The 19,077-nt window shown below is 35.7% G+C and overlaps 1 protein-coding gene across 1 annotated transcript; it reads right to left on the bottom strand.

Moving 5' to 3' along the window:
* Positions 1–441: 441 nt before the first annotated feature.
* LOC125868422 (probable WRKY transcription factor 27) lies at positions 442–9,870 on the bottom strand. Its single transcript, XM_049549077.1, has 3 exons — positions 9,776–9,870; positions 1,019–1,132; positions 442–865 (listed from the first exon to the last, which is right to left on the bottom strand). Exons 1-3 carry the CDS (start codon positions 9,868–9,870, stop codon positions 442–444), a joined length of 633 nt encoding a protein of 210 aa, XP_049405034.1.
* Between the last annotated feature and the right edge of the window lie 9,207 nt (positions 9,871–19,077).

Below are 19,077 nucleotides of genomic sequence, written 5' to 3'. Positions count from 1 at the left end.
GGTCGTCCTTCTCATGGCTCTTCTATATATATAAAATTTTCTACCTCAATTATTTTATGGTCGTTTTACAAGAGATCTTCATTTGTGAAAAATTGAAGATCTCTTATTGAACAATGATAATTTACTACTCTATATAATTTAATTTAAAATTAACTCAAATGGGGTTTCTTAAAGAGAGAACTATTTGAGAAAATGGAATAACAACTTACTACAAGGACTAGATTCCTGAATTGAAGAACAATAGAAAATAATTATACTAAAAAAAAAATCCATTTTTCTATGATGTAAATGGTTAATCATAGAACACTATAAAACTATAATTCTTGACTTCCCACACTAAAAACCTAAAATAGAAACATGACTAGAAGACCTCATATGTCGACATATAGATTTGATGGAGAGAGGAGACAACTCAATTTCTCTAGTCATTTTTCTCCTATATTAGGTGGAAGTAGTAACTCCTTGGAGTTGGTCAAAACCCATGAAAATATCTTCATTCATGTCCACATTTTCTTTACCATCACATTTGTTCTGCACGACCGCAACAACCATTTTGTTTTTGCTCCCGATTTCAAGTTGAGGCTTAGTTGCGATAATTGGAGAAGCAACAACTCTTGAATGCTTAACACGCTTGGACGAGGATGTTGATGCATTCAATATTGATGCTTTGGGCAAAATATTTATGCCTTTTGGAAGCTTAAATTTGGAATTACTGTTGCAACTAGCAAGATATCTACGGTTCATGGGGGGATCATGATTATGTTCACCCGAACAGGATACCAAGAAAATGTTTTCATCCTTTGGGCTTTTCTCAATTTGTTTCTTTGCTTCACAGTGTTTTGATGTACTACACTTATAGTAATTCCTGTTATGGAATATACACAAAATAATAATCAGGTTTAGTGAAATATTATGTGTATACACCATTAATAATTTTTACTACTTTTTGTTATGAAAATTGAGAACGGAAGGTAACATAACTTTTTATGACATGAAAAAAATGGTGAAGAGAGCAAACCTCGGAAATTGGGAACCTTTGATTTGCTTTTGACCATACTTGCGCCATGTCCATATGTCATTTTTGAGTTCCTCTTGCAACAATTCATATGTAAGCCTTATCGACTGATTGTTCCTGATTTCAAATCAGAAGTACTAAAGTCAAAATTTAGAACATACACACATAAAATGTAATGAAATGAGTGGTTACCTTGTTCTAGTTTGGGTCAAAGGAGTCTTTATGGAAAAATTGAAATTAGGATAAATGTTAGCCCTTATATCGAGTTGTTGTAGATTAATCCATTCTTGTGGTGTTGTAGTTGTTGGTGCCACACACGCTACCGTTGTTTGTGAATGAGGAATAATGATTTGTTTGATAAATTGAACTGGTTGAATGGAATGAAAGTACAATTGTTGGTTAATATTTTGGTTCATGATAATAACCTGATCATATGAATTTTCCCGACGAGCAATTGGAAAATCTAAAGAAAAAATTTCAGATAAACCATTAAAACTAGTCATGTCAGGAGCTAAATATTTGTCAGAAGAATTCCAAACATCATTTGGAGATACCTTCAAACCTAAATTAGGAGTTACAACATTGTTAGGTCTACTAATATTACAACTTCTTACTATACCACCTATATCCCGATCATCATCCCCTATTTTAGATCTATATATAATGATATCTAGATAAATGAAAAAAAATAAAAATGAGCTTATAAGAGAAACTGATGATGTTTTCTTCAAAAGTAGAGATGGAAAAAAGGATCCAAAGAGGGGGATGACTTATGGAGGAAGTCGATTAGCAAAAAGAACGTTTTAGTGCGTAAGAAATTATAAATCAAAGGCTGGGATGAAGAAAAGTGAACCAACTTCACAAATTATATAGAGAAACTTAAAAAGGTCTCTACCTACCAGGCATGTCCACATTTACTTTGCAGTTAATGCACAATAAATATATTTTTCTATTTTAGAGTGAATGAGATTAGCAATAAAGGAGAAGTCAAAGATAATTTTATGTACCTTTTTGTTTGAGATCATACATATCATATCAGACACACGAAACTAAACAAAGTCTATGTCATGACCCAAAATCGGACAGTGATGACGCTTACCATAACCCCTCAGTAGGCAAACCAAAAAACCAAATTTTACGAAAGATAAGAATATAACGATAAATAACAAGCGGAAACAAGAATAAAGATACAAAATAGGGACATAGAATAGAAAAATAAATATGATACACAATATACAAAAAATGCCTTAAAACGACCAAGAACGACAAAGAAACATATAAATCAAATCTCCGGACCTGGTGTCACCGGTACAAGAAGAACTAAGTATAGAAATGTTATATCTAAAAGAGAACTAACTAATCAAAATGCAAAGTATAAGCCAGTAAAAAATGGAGAAAGCAACAAGTTTCTAGACGCTAGGAGCTCACCATGATCCGAGTCTGTGACAATCACGAGAGATTCAAAGCTAAGTGAGAGTGGCATGTACCGGGAGTTCCGCCAGAAAAAGATGCAGAATTGTAGTATGAGTACTAAATTATGGGGTACTTGATTAATCTACTATTTGAACTCATTTGGGGCTTTATTTTAATAGATTTAGTGTCCTCAAATGCGTATTTTGTACCAATAACTGATGTAAATCCTTAATTTTCAGGTATTTGGTTTGAGGAACAAAGCATGGACACTAATGAGCAAAAAGGAGCAAGGCAGCTAAAAGAACAAAGAAAAGAAGGCCTGAAGATCCGCCTAACCCATTGGGCGAGTCACTGACTAGCCATGATCTCGCCAAAAGTTCCAGTGCGCCAAGCCCTGAAGGAGAAAATCAAGTCGGTGATAGAAAGGAGCAGTCGGCATGTCACTGAACGGTTCCGCGATGCAGTGTTAGATCGCCCAAAGTTACAGAACTCAAAGATATTGAAGGTCAAAGCAAAAAGGCGATGGAATTGACCAATGGGCGGATCGCCGAGTGGATTGGCAATCCAAACTTACTACACCAAATGGTCATTCGCAGCATATTTTTAATGACCATAAATACATTTTTGAATGTTTATTTTAGTATCGATGTTTGAAGAAGTTTTCATTATTGAATCAATTTTTCATTTTTTTTTAGAGTTTTGAACTGAGAGTATTGAGACAATATTTTTCTTGCTTTGAAGATTTCTATTTTTGAGAAATTGGAAGTGAGTCTTGAAGATTCTTCAACTTAGATCTCTGTAAAGACAATATTAATCTTACCCAGTTGATGGAAACACAATTTGGTACCGATTTCTACCTTTTTATGATGTCTAGCTAAAACCCCAATTCTTGGGGTGTGATTATGGGTTAATTTAACAGCTGGATATTGTTAATTGTTAGTGTAAATGATGTTTAGAAGTGATTTCATTCAGTAATTGTGGTTGAAATTAATGGGTTGTAGTTGCAAATGCAATTCTAACTTCGTGTTTTTGGCTTGCTCGAGAGAGATGTTTTAAAACCAAGGTTATTGAAATGATGATCTGTGTGTATTGGGTTGTTATGGGTTCAGCTCGAGAGAGTGAATCATAAACCTCTTCCACACATTCAGCTCAAGAGAGTGAATGAACTAAAGCATAGGTTGTTCTTAATTGATTACTTGTTGGTGTTTGAGAGAAACCAACTTGATTCAGGATAGATTGTTCCAGATAAAGTTTATCCCTATTAAATCCTAGCTTATTCACTAATTTACAACTATTTACTATCAATTGCAATTACCCAGTTGTCTAAATTAGTCCATAACATCACATCCAAGAACCCGTCTCGATATTGTTATTTTCATGCTATTTGTTATTGTTGATAATTACAATCAAACCCCTCTAATATTTGACAATTGTGTCACCCTTAATTTGAGATATGTTTTTATTCGTAAATTTCTACTCCTATAGTTGACTTGAGCATATTCGCACTTGTCTATTGATTCTCAAACACAAACCACTCCCTGTGGTATTCGACCCACCTCACTTAGTTGGGTTATACTACTGACTAACGATTGTTGACACTTAGTATTGGATGAAGTGTCCTGATACGTGAAATCAGTACTAAATAGACATCATGAGTCGACGGAGCTCAGAAAGATCAAATATACAAAGAAAAACACGATATTTCTAAAATTACAATGGATACATTCTAAGAAATGAAAGCCAATAATCGAGGGAATAGGAAATAACAACACAAGAAAGTGAATAGGGAAACACTCAAGTATAAAACAGTCACAACAGACACAACATGTCATCCCCCGAGCCTACACCCTAGACGTGGCCAACACTCAAGAACTATTGCTGGCCCCAACCGAACCCTTGGCCTGACTCAACTCTCAGCGGAAGACGTACTCAACAATAAAAGAACTCTAAAAGTAAATTTTACTCAACTGTCTCAAAAGATAAACTCATAATATTTTAGAAAAAAGCATTCACTAGCCAAAGTGGCAATTCAAGTCTCAAACATCAATAACTTAGATAAAAAAGAATCATGAGCTGCCATTACCTTGCCTATTCTTAGGGCACTCACTCATGAAGTGACCATTCTGACCATACTTGAAACAACCTGTGGAGCCATCCCGACACGTTCCTGAGTAGTTCCTACCATACTTGCACATGCAGGAGTCCCATTACCTCCTTGTGCCACATTACCTTGAGACTGAGCAGGTGTCTAGCTCTGAAGTTCTGCGAATTCTGATTCTTGAACTCACATATGTTCCTTGGTGCTGGTGCACTAGCAGATGATGGAGTAGGTTCATTTGGCTTGTGTTGAAAAGAAGAACGGTTTGCATTACTCTTTTGCTGCCCGGACTCATTTCTTGTTGTCTTAGCCTTCTTGTTTCAGAACTCTTCTCTATCCCTCAACTTATATTCCTTAACCTGTTGCACATGGATCATCAACCTTGCTATGTGTATGTCCCCTATCAACATAATTGTCTTTCCTTCCTTACTTGACAGACTAGACAACCCAAATACAAATAAGCTCATCCTACTCCTCATATCAACAACCATATTCGGATGATAATGGAACAGTTTGGTGCACTTGAGGTTGTACCCATGCACACTCATAGATTCCTACTTAAGAGTGAGGAATTCCCCTGCCTTGGCTCTCTCAGTTTGAGGGGAAAGAAACGCCCCAAAAAGTCTTCCTCGAACAAAGCCCATCTTACAATTGGTGCATTCTCAGCTCTACTCTTCTTCCATTGGTCGTACCATACTTTAGCAACACCCTTCAGTTGGTATGCAGCTAGTTCCACTCGTTCAGCATCAGCAACATAACCACAAAAACTTTCTGCAACTCTTCCACAAAGTTTTCCGGATCCTCAGTGACACTTGAACTACTGAAGTCTGGAGGATTCATCTTTAAGAGCTCACAGATCCTAGATGTAACAACCACATCCTGTCGATCCCTTCTCTACTAACCAGCTTGGTTGGCCACCACTTGACATAACATTTGGAAAGCATCTCGGAACTCAGCATTAGTGACCTCTCATTGGGGTTACACTTCTAGTGTATTGGGTACCCCTTGATCCTAAGGATCAACATTCTTCTTAGCAGGACAACCTCGGACAACATTCTTCTCAATCTCATCTCATTTTAATATAGAAGCAATATCAATAGTGCAATATAAAAAAAACCTTTTAAAACAATAGATAGCAACTCAATGTATTGGAAAATACAATATAACTCAGTTTGTATGTAAAAATACAAAGTAAACTATGTTTGGGAGATTCACTAATCGACAACCATCACTATGAGGTATGTGATGATACTGCTGCGAGAATTGTCCTACACTTTGTCGGGGTATAGGACTGCTCACTAAGTGGATCCATAAGCTATGCTTAAAAAGCAATAAGGAATCATCTAAAAAGTATGACCCTTTCTACCCACGTTGGCTACATAATTTATGGGGGTTGTGAGTTGTTTGAACTCTCCCCCATATCGGTGCTCAATACTACTCCCAAAATATAAGTTAGCTCATATGTTTTTAAAAAAAAGAATTTCCTCATCCTCAAGTTTGAGAATATTACTCAAAAGATTTCTCTTAAAACAGATAGTACTTAAAATTGCTCATAACTCTTTTGGAAATCAGTGTTTCCTCTCATATTAAATTTTAAAACATTTACTCTTGGGAATACTTGGTTCCCATATATTCATTTTGAAAAATGAACTCAACTTTACTCATCCTTAAACTCAAGTACTCTCGTCTTAAAACAAGTTTTAAAAGTTTGTAAAAGGACTTCTCAAAATAACTCAAAAGACTCTCTCTCAAACTTGACTCTTAACTCTATCTTGAATTTGAACTATGAATTGAATTGTTATGATTTATTTTATGAAGGATCTCATAATGATTAAGTGGGGTCTAGATAGTTGATAAATAATAAACAAGCGAAAATGATATTTGGGGAGCAAAGGTGCAACGCAGAGATGGATTAAACTATTTTGTGGCGAAATAATTTTTGAGACAATGGAGTCCGCGCACTCTCCGCAACGCAGAGAGAGGGGTAATTCTTTAGGGGAGCAAGTCTGCGACACGGACTTGGGGTTCTATATCTGGCCGATCTTTTCTTCCTCTCTCAAACTCTATTCAACTCATACCCACTGAAATTCTAAGGTAAAAACTCTCAAATTCTTATAACCCAGAACAATCTCAGCAAAACCCACACAAGAAACTATCAATTTACTTACTTCAATTGCAACTCTCACCCCAATGACTCAACAAGAACTTCATTACCAAAGAACGAAACTAAAACTTCAAGATACTCATCAAGAATTCATCAAGAACTCAAATAAACTCAATCTTAGGGATGAAATTAGAATATGCAAATCATGATTGGCATGTGGGTGAACGAACCCAACACTAGAAAACTTACACACCTCGATTCGCAAGCAATCTTGATTGTTCTTCCTTTTCTCCTCTTTTCTCTTTTTGAACTCTCTTCTACAACCCTAAGCGTAATTTAGGATTTGTTAAACTGACCCAAATAAGATTTGACCCCAAAATATTTATTAAAAATGTTTTAAGCGATGGGGTAAGGAAAAGACCAAAATACCCCTCATAATTTCGGGTAGCTTTTCTTAACTGGACAGACAGACTTCAAACGGGCATATCTCTCTCATCCGAACTTGAAACTTAGCAAACTTAGTGGCGTTGGGAAGTTGATTCCAAGACCTTTCATTTGAACTCGTATGGGCCACCTAACTCATCTTGTACTTAAAGTGATGGCCATTTGAAGTTGACCCAAAACTTACAACTTAAGCATAACTTGCCAAATTTCTCAAATTGGCTCTTTCCAAATTGGTTCTTGCTAAAATTAGTTCTTTTTATGACGGGATGTTACACAACAAACCAAACACCGGGATGATTCAATGAAAGAGATGAATGTAGGGAAGTAGAAGCTCAGAAGATACCTCGAGTTGCCCAGAGTGATACCTCAGACTCATCAACAAGTGTGATGCGGTGAAATATAACCATGTCAAAGTTAAGGGCCCTCAAAATAACATATCAGATTTATCAACAACATACCATGTAGAAGAATGTAGCCTGGATTAGAGTCAATGGACTTCCCAAAATGATACCTCAGAGTTATTAGCGTAGAAATAACCCAAAATGCATACAAACTCATAAACCAAGTATTTTACAATTTCAAGTCATAAAACCCTGAAAACATTGTATTTTTCATATAAACCCATTTTACTTATTTTAAACTAGGATCCACACATTTAGGCTTAACAAGCAGGAAACATTTAATGAAAAACCCTTTCCCAATCTTTGATATAAACTTACCAAGGTTTGTTTCAAGAATAGCAAGTCAAATGCTAGAACCAAAAGTATGAAATCATGCCAAAACATACACAACCCAAACAACATCAACTCATCAATCAAACATTCAGGTAACACCCAGCATAGTATAAACATACTAACATGGAAATGCAGTCAGTCCAAGATCATGGCCTCAGGCCCAACAATCAATAACTTTAAAGAATTTAAAGGCTTAAAACATAAAATAAGCACACAGTCATTCCAATGCAGAGCACCATGCGACAACCTAAGTTTCATGTGATATAAAAGTCATTTCTAAAATACTAAATGACACCAAGATCAAGGATAAACCTAGACTAAGGTTTTCCAGCTAAAATCTAAGATAATCAATCCAAAATAACCATATATAGCTTAAGGAAATCATGCAATCCTACAACTTGTCCTAAAATTCTACCTAACAATTAAATCTACACAACACATAAATATACTAACCAAGCCAAGTACAAAAGAAGTGAAATTGTAACCTACCTTGACGTTGAGGCACCTAAACATCTACTCCGAAGATTTTCCCTTTTGAAGGGTCTTTGAAAGATGCCACGCTATCAAAAACATGTTGGAAATGCTAATGAGTGGTAGATTTACACTCATTTGTCGCCTAGTTAGCTCAATAATTTGTGTACTTAATGCCTAATTTTATCCTATTCTAATGATATTTTGATGATTTGCACCTATGAAGGGTAAGGAAAAAGGCAAGGATGAATGTGCAAAAGAAAGGACAAAACATGAAAAGAAGTGTAAACTCCATATTGGTGATCGCCTAACATGAAGGGTGAATCCCCCAGTGGTTATAAACTCGCCTAAAAGAGGAACTAATTGAGGCAAGTCGGTGGGCTAAAAGATGAACGATGACTCACCGAGTGCAAAAGGCGAACAAGGTGACCATTGCCGAAGGTGACACTACTTGGAGAAAAATTGAAAGCCAGAAAAGCGAACAAAAGGTGGTACTCGATGATGCGTCGAATGTGAAAGGAAGACTCAAACGAGCTCACCGAATGAGGTTCAAATACTTGAAGCCTAAATCAAGAAAAAGGTGAGCTAAAGAGTAGTTCACAATTCGTCTAATGTGATCGGTGTGCCCGACTAACGTCGCCCAATGGGTCACACATTGAGTTTTGGGCCAAATTTTGGAAAACAATAAATAACCCAAAGGAGAGAGAAATAAGGGAGCTAAAAAAATAGTGAGAGAGTTTTGAATCTTTTAGAGAGAGAAACAATTTTACTTTGTGACGAACACTTTTAGTTTTTGGGGTTTTCAACTTTTACTTTTGAAATTGACAATTTGAAGTTGAAATTCAAAGTGGGTATTGCTTGTAATTGCTAATTTCATATCCATCGTTGCTTTCAAGCAAGGTATAATTTCTTTACACTTTGTGATGGGTGGTTAAAACTACAAGATCTAGGGGTGCAATTATGGGGTTGGATGTTGATTTAATGTAGTGAGTATTCTGTTATCACTACTAAAAAATTGCTAAAAACAACGGATAGAAAAGTGACGGACGGCGTCGCTCCAAAAGGCGACGCTATTTGCCACACTGTCCGTCACTTTTTAATAAAAATAATTATATTTTAAATTATTTTACAAAAAGCGACGGACGACATCTCTTAGTCCGTCGCTTTTTTTTGCGAATTTTTGCGCCAAGTATATATAAAATTAATAATTATTTATTTAATATAAATATAGACATTGTCCGTCGCTTTTAATTAAAAATAATTATATATAAATTTAACAATAGCCACTCCGTCCATCGCATTTGAATTATTTTTTTATGAAAGCGACGGACAACATCTTTATGTCCGTCGCTTCTTGGTCAAATATTTTAAATAAGCGACGGACAACGTCTCTATGTCCGTCGCTTTTTGGTCAAATTTTTTGGTCAACTATTTAATGAAAAGCGACTGACTTAGAGACGTTGTCCGTCGCTTTTCAATAAATATCTGATACTTACAAACGCGATTTCCCCCATTTCTCATTCTCTCCTCTCCTTCTCTCCACTCCGCCACCGCCGTCCCTCCGTCTATTGCTACCGCCGATTGGAGTCATGAGGAGCTGCCGGTGCGAGCCTCACCTACCTGAGCCACCGTCTCCTTCCCCTCTCTCCTCATTCTCTCCTTTTCCTTTAAGGCTAGGGTTTTATTTATTTAAAAAAATCAATTTGAGCTCTATTTGATTTTGTTAGTTATTTAATTGTAATTAGTTTATAGATTTTGTGTTTATTGATTGTTAGTTTGAATTAGGGATTATTAGTTAGTGAGTAAATTGAAAATTTTAATGTTAGGGTTAGTTTGAATTAGGGTATCTTAGGATTTATTTGAATTTGGGTATTTCTTGAGTTCATTAGTTTTATTTTGGGATTGTAAGATTAGTTTGAATTAGGGTATTTAAGGAGTTGTCTGAATTTGGGTATTATTTGAGTTAGTTTGATTTTCGGATTTTAGAACTAACTACAATTTGAATTATTATTGAGATTTTAGGACTAATAGTTTGAATTTGGGATTAGGAATAGCTAGCTAGTTTGAATTTAGGATTTTAGCACTAGTTAGATTTTGAGATTTTAGGACTAGTTTGAATTTGTGATTTTAAGACTAGTTTGAATTTAGAATTTAGGACTACTTTGAATTATATTTGAGATTTCAGGACTACTAATAGTCTGAATTTGGGATTTTAGCACTACTTTGAATTTGTGATTTTAAGAATAATTTGAATTTGGAATTTGGACTTGTTTGAATTATATTTGAGATTTTATGACTAATAGTTTGAATCTGAGATTTTAGGACTAGCTAGGTTTAAATTTTGTATTTTAGGGATTTGAATTACAACTTAATTAGATTTTATAATTAATTATAACTTGAACTTAATTAGGAATATGAACTTGAAATCTTGTTGACCGTATAAATTAAATTTGGGATTTTAGCACTAGCTAGCTAGTTTTGAATTACAACTTAATTAGAACTTATAATTAATTATACCTTGAATTTACTATAAATTGAACTTAATTAGGAATATGAACTTGAAATGTTGTTGACCTTAATTAATTAGAACTTAATCTTTATTCTTATTAGAACTTGGATTTTATTTGAACTTAATTAGAATTTCGTAGTACTTGAAAATCTTATGACCTTAATGAATTTGAACTTAAATTAATTAGAACTTTATTGAACATAATTAATTTATAATAACTTGAAAACTTAATTAGGAATTAATATAAACTTAATTTTGAACTTAACTAGAACTTGAACTTAATATATTTGAACTTAATTAATTAGTATTCATTAATTAAGTAAGCTTTAACTTTGTAGATCTTGAAATGTAGTATTTATATTAACAATATATAAATTAGTTTAATGTAGTAAAATTATTATTTATTTTATTCATATAATTGAATATCTATATATTTGTAAATGGATCATCGTTTGTGGATGTATAATATGCATTATGAAACTGGTGTTGGTTTGAAACCAGAGTTTATTGACGGTGTTAGAGATTTTATTGAACATACAATGACACTTGACACTTTCAAGAATAATGGATTGGTTAGGTGTCTTTGTAGTGACTGTAAGTGCTTAAATTTTTTTACCCCAGATACAGTCATGGTTCATTTGTACCGCAATGAATTTAAGCCTAGATATTTTGTATGGGTTTGATCATGGAGAAAGAGATGGATTGAATGGTATTTTTATAATTCGATGTCTGTGGATGAATATAATATGCTTGCACCACATGGCCAAATTAGGGTTGAACATGATGATAAGGTTGAACATGATAGGGTTCATGAAATGATCAATGATTCTTTCGGAGTTCAAGAAGGGATGGAACCCGAACAATATTTTGATGAAGCTCCTGATGAAGAAGCAAGGCACTTCTATGATCAATAAGAAGAGTCTAGTCGTCCATTATGTGAAGAAAGTTCGAATTTTGCCTTGTGAGTTGCGGTTAGATTAATGAATATTAAATTAGATTGGAATGTTCCTAATGCTACTATGGATTCAATGGTTGATCTTTTGGGTGAACTAGTTAATCCAAAGTTTAACATACCTAAGAACTTATATCAGGCAAAGCGTTTGGATTATTGAAGTGAGGTATTCAGGTTGGCCTAAGAAGAAGATTGTATTGTTTCGATGTGAGTGGTTTGACCCATCACATAGAGGCACAAAGGTGGACCATCAACATATTATAATTAGAGTTAAGCACACCAGAAAATACATAAATTATTATCCTTTTATTATTGCACAAAATGCTAAACAAGTGTATTACGCTCCATATCCATTGCGTAGAGACAAAGTTGATTGGTGGGTTGTTATAAAAAATAAGCTTGTGGGAAGAATTGAAATTGACAATGTCTTAGATGTGGCGTATCAAAATGATGTTGCAATTGTTCATCAACAAGTTGATATTGAATTGGAAACCACACTACAACATCATCAACACATATTAGAAGAAGTATCTGATGATGAGATAATGAATGTTGAGGAAGAAATATCTGAGAATGAGGAAAATGAATCATTTGATGACGAATAATGGGACGATAATGAAAATAAAACAACTGAGGAAGAAGAATGGGAGAATGATGGAATTGAAACAAGCGAGGAGGAATAATGTAGAATGAAAGCTAGTGTATGTAAGTTAATTTATTTTGCTAATTTTATTTAATTTATGATTTTTACATATTATACATGTAAATTTGCATANAACAAGCGAGGAGGAATAATGTAGAATGAAAGCTAGTATATGTAAGTTAATTTATTTTGCTAATTTTATTTAATTTATGATTTTTACATATTATACATGTAAATTTGCATACAGATGTCATCAGGCGGTGACGATGATAGACATCGTGAGCCTCTTAGAGTTAGCCAGACTAATAGAGCTAAAAAGAAGAAGTCTAAGACACTCATAGATCCTGAGGATATTCCAAGATCTGTTTCTTCTGTGCCAAAGCACATCAGTCATGATACTCATTTATTTTCTGTTCCGTTTGGTACGGCGGATCCTCAGCAATATTATCCTAATTATCGTCGACCAGTCGGTGCATTCTCTTCTTCACAGGCATTGCTTCTATGGCACTACGAGGACCTACCTTTACAGGCTATTCGTCGACCACGACCCTTATCGGCAGGTAGGATATTGAATGGTACTCCTTCTCCCACATGTACATCTCCGCAGTTATCTGATATGAGGCTTGGAGATTCTAGTAGCGAGCAGTCAGATACTGTGGTCGGTACGCCTCCATTGACTCAGCGTTTTGTGCATTCTTGTGTATCACCTTCATCTATAGTTGCACCTAGTGCTACACCAGATGATGAGATGTCTGCTCTAGCTCCTGGCCAGAAGGACAGACTTGGTAGAGTCATGATTGAGCCAGATGGATCATTGTAAGTTTGTTTTGTTATCTATTTGTTAGTTTATTTTACTTATTTCTTATACTTTAATATATTATTCATGAACGAACATATTTATTATGTGTTTTGTAGGTGGTATCCGGCAAAGGATGTTGCCCGGGCTTTAACAGACAATGTTAGAAGACTTTATACACATGCTTATCACTCTTGGAGCGAGATTCCAAACAGTATACGTCAGGCGATGTTTAATGGATTTAAGGTATATATTTTTAAGTAATTTTAGTGTACTTTAATTTTTTTTACTATCGATCTAATTAACGCTATTCAAATATTTTTCAGACTATGTGTACTTGGGAGTTGAGGTACAATTTGGTCATTGGGACCACATTTGAGAGGAGGGCATCCGCGAGACTGTCTAGTTGGCTAAAAAGAGTGTGGGATACTAATTAGCATCTGGGTTGGATGTTGCCTCATGTTTTTGATGAATTGCGTTAGTATTGGAACACAGACAAGTTTAAGACAATGTCCGAACAAGCCAAAAAGGCTAGAGGCAGTCTTAAGGGTGGCTCGTTGCACACTAGAGGTGCAAAGACCGTTGGAAGAATTACAAGAGAGATGGTAAGTTAATTCAAACTTTTAGGAAAATAATTAGTTGATTCATATATATTGTTATAAATTTCAGTTTTTATTTATAGGAAAAAAATTGGGGCGCACTCTTATTGAACCGGAGGTTTTCAAGAAGACTCATGTGAAGAAGAAAGAAAATGAGTCGGATCCGGATGTGTGGATGGAGGAAAGGGCAAAACAAACTTTTGTATGTAATTTAATATGAATAATATTTATTAATAGTGTATTTATGATATGTATATATTGATGTCAATTTTTATATTTAATATGCAGAATGAGTTTCATCAGTACGTCGTTGAGAATCTAGATAGTTCGGTCCAAATGACACCTGAACTGTCCGCCCAAATTTAGAAAAAAAAAAAGTGGTAGGGGGACACACAAGGGTAGATGCTATTGTCTAGGCTTTCGAAATGATGTAACACGACTCCAGTCAGGCTTATAAGGTATTGGATCATCACGTCAAACCGAGGCACTTGACGGTGTTCAGATTGTTGCTATGTCAGCTCAAATACCACAACTTACATCGGCACTAGCAAAGTCGGAGCAGAGAAGAGAAGCTGAACAACAAAGCATGAGTGCGACCGTTCAGTAAATCAAAGAACAGGTGTTGAACCTCGCTCGTCAACCTACTACATCTTCAGCTACCGAGGACACTGACGACAGTGAGGAAGAGGAGGAGGATTTTGTGGTTCGCACTCCCTAGCTTAGGTCTCTTTTATGAACTTTTTGAAACACATTTTGAATAACTTTATAAGTTTTTGTATTGTGATTTAGATATTTTTGAAAATTGCTTTAAGTTTGATGTTTTATATGTTGTGTGTGATGTTTAGATTATATTGTTTGATTGGGCTAGTTGAATTTGAATTGAATTGAATTAATTTATAATTGCAGGTTGGCAGCGGAAATTGCCAGTTTCTGCTATCAAAAAATTACAGAAAAAAGTAACGGACAGGGTGGTTTTGTCCGTCACTTTTGTGCATTATTTTTTCAAATAAACCCAGAAAAGCGACGGACAGGGTCCTTTAGTCCGTCGCTTTTCTAGGTATTTTGAAAAATTAATTTCCAGAAAAGCGACAGACAATGTCATTTAGTCTATCACTTTTTTGAGATTTTCAAAATATAAATTTCAAGAAAAGCGATGGACTGCGTCACATTTTAGAAATAAAAAATAAATCAAAATAAAAAAAAGAAGCGACGGAGTTTGTTAAAAAAATATTATGAAAAAAATTATCAAAAAGCGGCGGACTAGCGTCGAGCCAAAAAGCGACGAAAGCGACTGGCTTTTCCATCGATTTTGACCAAAAAAGCGATGCAGTCTGTCGCTTTTGGCCGTCATTTTTTGTAGTTTTTTAGTAGTGTATACTCGATTTTGTTGTTGTTCATACATGTATTTGGGCTAATTAGCATGATGTTAACTTATGGATTAAGATTGCAAACTTAATTCCTACTTCCAATCTCCGATTGATGCTCAAAAGAGATTGATCAGATTGGGTAATTAGTTTGATACTTGAAATTTAGATTTGATGTCTGTAATTTATTTGAAAATATAGATTATGGGTCGGATCTATTTGCCTTATTTCTGCATCAAAAGAGAGAATAGTGTAAAGTATTAGGTTTTTTTAGTTTTGCACATAGATGAGACAGAAATGAGATTCTATGAATTGATGCTATGAGATCAAAGAAGATTAGTGTCATTAAAGATGACCCAGCCTATCCGTGGATAGTCATCACTATAGAGCAACACAATTACCTCTTTGTGATACTAATTTTCAATCCCCACACCCCTAGATTACTTATTACTTATTACTTATTTGAATTTATGAAATTTTAGTTTAATTGTGACTATTGATAACCAAACTCTTTTAGTAAATTTGGTGGAATCATCCACCCTCTTGTTCACATTACTACAAATGAATTAATTGTCATGCCCCAAACTCAAGGGGCGCAACTGACTCCTAAAGCCAAAACTCAGGCCCGAGCCGAACCTACTGAACCATTTGCTACTAGCGCATGGTAGTCACATGCAATTAAGAAAACAAACAAGTATATCTCGGCTTAAAACTAAGCCCTCAGCCGGCAAGGCCCCTGTCAACAGATCTACAAAAGAACCAGCTACTCCCAAGAGTTCATATAAAGAAATATCCAACTAGCACAGAAATCCTGATTGGGCCGTCGAGGCCACCATGATATCTATACCAAAACTAAAAACAGGTAAATATCAGTACAATACATCAAACAGCTCACAAGCTTCAGCAAACCAACAACATAGGCCAGCATGGCCATAACGTAGCTATAAACCCCACACACTAGTCTGCAAGCCTCTAAGAGTAGTAAAGATTGGTGGGACAGGGCCCCAGCCTACCCATGAGAATATATACAACAAAAGGTAACAAACCTCCCAACTCTGGCAGCTCCGGAGGAAAGGGGCTAACCAATCGGATAAAAGTCAATCCTGATGATATGGAGGTCTACTCGGTCATCTGTCAGGACCTGCATGCATGAATGTAGCACCCCCAAGGCAATGGGGCGTCAGTACAAAATAATGTACAGAGTATGAAAGGCAATAGACTATGATGAGGTATCCTGATATACTGGAATAATCTGATAAATAAATTAAGGATAAGATAATTGTACTGACCTGCTTCTAAATTGAAATTTATCAAAAATAATAAAACAACAACCTAACCAAGCCCCCATAAGCTCGGTAGGTACAAACAGCACACAAGACCACCTACTCAGGCCCCCATAATCCCGAAAGTGCCAATCAGCCTGTATACCGCTATCGGTAGTCCCCTAGCCCCGCAGGCAGTCACATAGCCCTCTTAGGCATCAACATAGCTTATAGACAACTCATAGCCCTCTTAGGCAACAACATGACCCTGTAGGAAACACATAACCTTCTTAGGCGTCAACATATATCCCTGTAGGCAACTCATAGCCCTTCTAGGCATCAATATAGCCCCGTAGGCAACTCATAGCCCTTTTAGGCATCCATATAGCCCTGTAGGCAGAACATAGCCCTGCTAGGCATAGATCACCTTCCTACAGCTAACAACAATGGCCCAAAGGCAACAATAACAATCCAACAGCTAAAAGTGAGCAATTTAGTTATAGGTAACCTATACAAATAGCCTTTAAGTCGTGTCCCACATACGAATGTTAGTACTGAATAAGAATCCCGATAAGAGAGGATTATACGCACTTGAGCAGCCAACAATCAACAATAATGGCTATAAGTATAACAACCATAACAACTTAATTACATTGCTCCTAAGCTTTAAGGAAACATGCCATAGGAAGAGAATAGCCTTAACATACATTTTTCGCTAAATTCGCGTGGCCTAAAGACTTTAGCTCATAACTCCCTCGATACTACAACAAGTTAGGACCATAATCAACACACAACATAAAAGATACCATGACAATACAATAAAAGATATGTATTTCCGTCGCAAATTGCTATTTACTGCTTATAAAAGCTAGAGTCAATGAAAGAAGGGTCTTACCTCGATCTTAGGTTCGTAATTCACCTCAAAACCTTCAAATATACTCAAACCCCTACTGTCCCAACACTAAAATGTGATATGCTACGCAATCGATAAAACAAATTATACCACGATGATGAGCCCAACGCGTAGAACAACTTTCGTCAAGGACTTACGTCGAGAAAATCTATATTTCACTTGATCCTAAAAATTGGTTTCTATGTTTTCTCTGTATATTTAGCTTAAAATGAAGAAAAAAACTCGAAGAAGAAGATATATACAACTTTCCACCGACCTAGGGCCCCACCTCACGTGCCTGCTTACGCAGTCCCACGAAAATGTGAATATCTCTCTATTCTGAAGTCGTATGAATGAACGTTTTGATGCGTTAGAAACTAGACTCGTAGACCTTCGATTCAATAGTTTGTGGGCCCCATAACTCTTTATATATTGGGAGAAAACCTCCAAGACATTTGACCCTAGTTTCAGAGAAATCTTTAAGAAGGAACTTACGACAACTTCCGCCAACTTTTATTTTGCCACTTACCTAACTTCAAAACTTTAGGTGCAACACTTGGAACACTTAAAATAGGACATACCACATCATTCTTAATTTATTACTCACCCTACTTGTCTTTCCACAAAGATACGAGTTAATTTAGACGTTTTGAAAAGTCGGGGTGTTACATTAATTTACATTCCAAATTTCTTGATAGAATTCTCTGCACTATATAATTCTCTGTGAGATTCGATCCTGACTCTTAGTTGGATATTTTTTATTGACAACAACCGCTTAATCTTTGGATTGGTTTTAGAGAGTATTTTTTTAGTGTTACAAAAAATGGTGTCGTTGCCGGGAAATGATCGCTGAGAATTTCAATTGAGAAATTAGTTTGTAGATCTGTTTAATTGTGGTATATTGTTGCTTGGTGTTGTCGTTTGCTGATTTGCAGGTTGAAATATGAGTGACCACTGTAGTGAAAATGATAGTCACTGTTGGAAAAATGACAACAATAGTGATTTGAATGATATTCATGTGAACATCATTCAAACCACGTAAGCCATCCGGTTACCTTCCACAGTTGGGAGGACAATTTTTCATGTAACCGGAACAATGCTACAATTGCTCCAATAAAGAGGAATGTTTAGGGAACACCTTTGGAACTTTGTGGACCTCTGAGAGTCATTTGTGTTTAAAAACATCACACAAGAGTCCATAAGGTTGAGGTTATTCTCGTTTTCTTTGACAGGTGAAGCTAATAGATGGTTGACGGAATTGTCAAATGATTCTATCACTTCTTGGGAAAAGTTAAATGAAGCTTTCTTGGAGATATTATCCCCCCCCCCCNCCCCCCCCCCCGAAGATAGTTAAACTTAGGAACCAAATCCAAAATTTCAAAAGGATTGGAGGTAAACAACTACATGAGACATGTTTGTGGTTACGAAGATTACTCTTTTGCAATGTCCAACACATGGTGTTTCGAATTATTTGTTGCTGCAATACTTCTATTGCAGCCTTGACTCAGTCAATAAAGGTATGACTGATCAACTTGTGCAAGGTGGATTAGCACGACAACCGTATGAAGTTGCAACGTTGTTGCTAGATAGCATGACTAAGGTCAACCAAGCATGACATACTAGAGAAGACCAAGTGTCTAATTTACAACTGAGCAAAGAGCAAATTGAGAAGAACAATAAGTGAGATGAAAACATGGCCAAAATGATGATCCAACTCAATTTGTTTTCTAAGCATGTCATTGGAGATGGATTGAAAGCGGTGAACGCGGTGGGAACAAGTA

Source organism: Solanum stenotomum, chromosome 6 (assembly GCF_019186545.1).
Source record: "Solanum stenotomum isolate F172 chromosome 6, ASM1918654v1, whole genome shotgun sequence".
NCBI classification, from domain to species: Eukaryota; Viridiplantae; Streptophyta; class Magnoliopsida; order Solanales; family Solanaceae; genus Solanum; species Solanum stenotomum.
Note: the sequence above shows the minus strand (reverse complement) of the source record. Positions and strands in the feature narration are given on the sequence as shown.

What these genes read in the sequence shown, in the direction of transcription:
- LOC125868422 (XM_049549077.1), bottom strand. Translation starts at nt 9,870, where the DNA reads ATGACTCCAATCGGCGGTAGCAATAGACGGAGGGACGGCGGTGGCGGA. An exon ending in AAATGGGGGAAATCGCGTTT is followed by an intron (nt 1,133 to 9,775) that starts GTAAGTATCAGA and finishes ATTTGAAATCAG; the next exon opens with GAACAATCAGTCGATAAGGC. An exon ending in AAAGGTTCCCAATTTCCGAG is followed by an intron (nt 866 to 1,018) that starts GTTTGCTCTCTT and finishes ATTCCATAACAG; the next exon opens with GAATTACTATAAGTGTAGTA.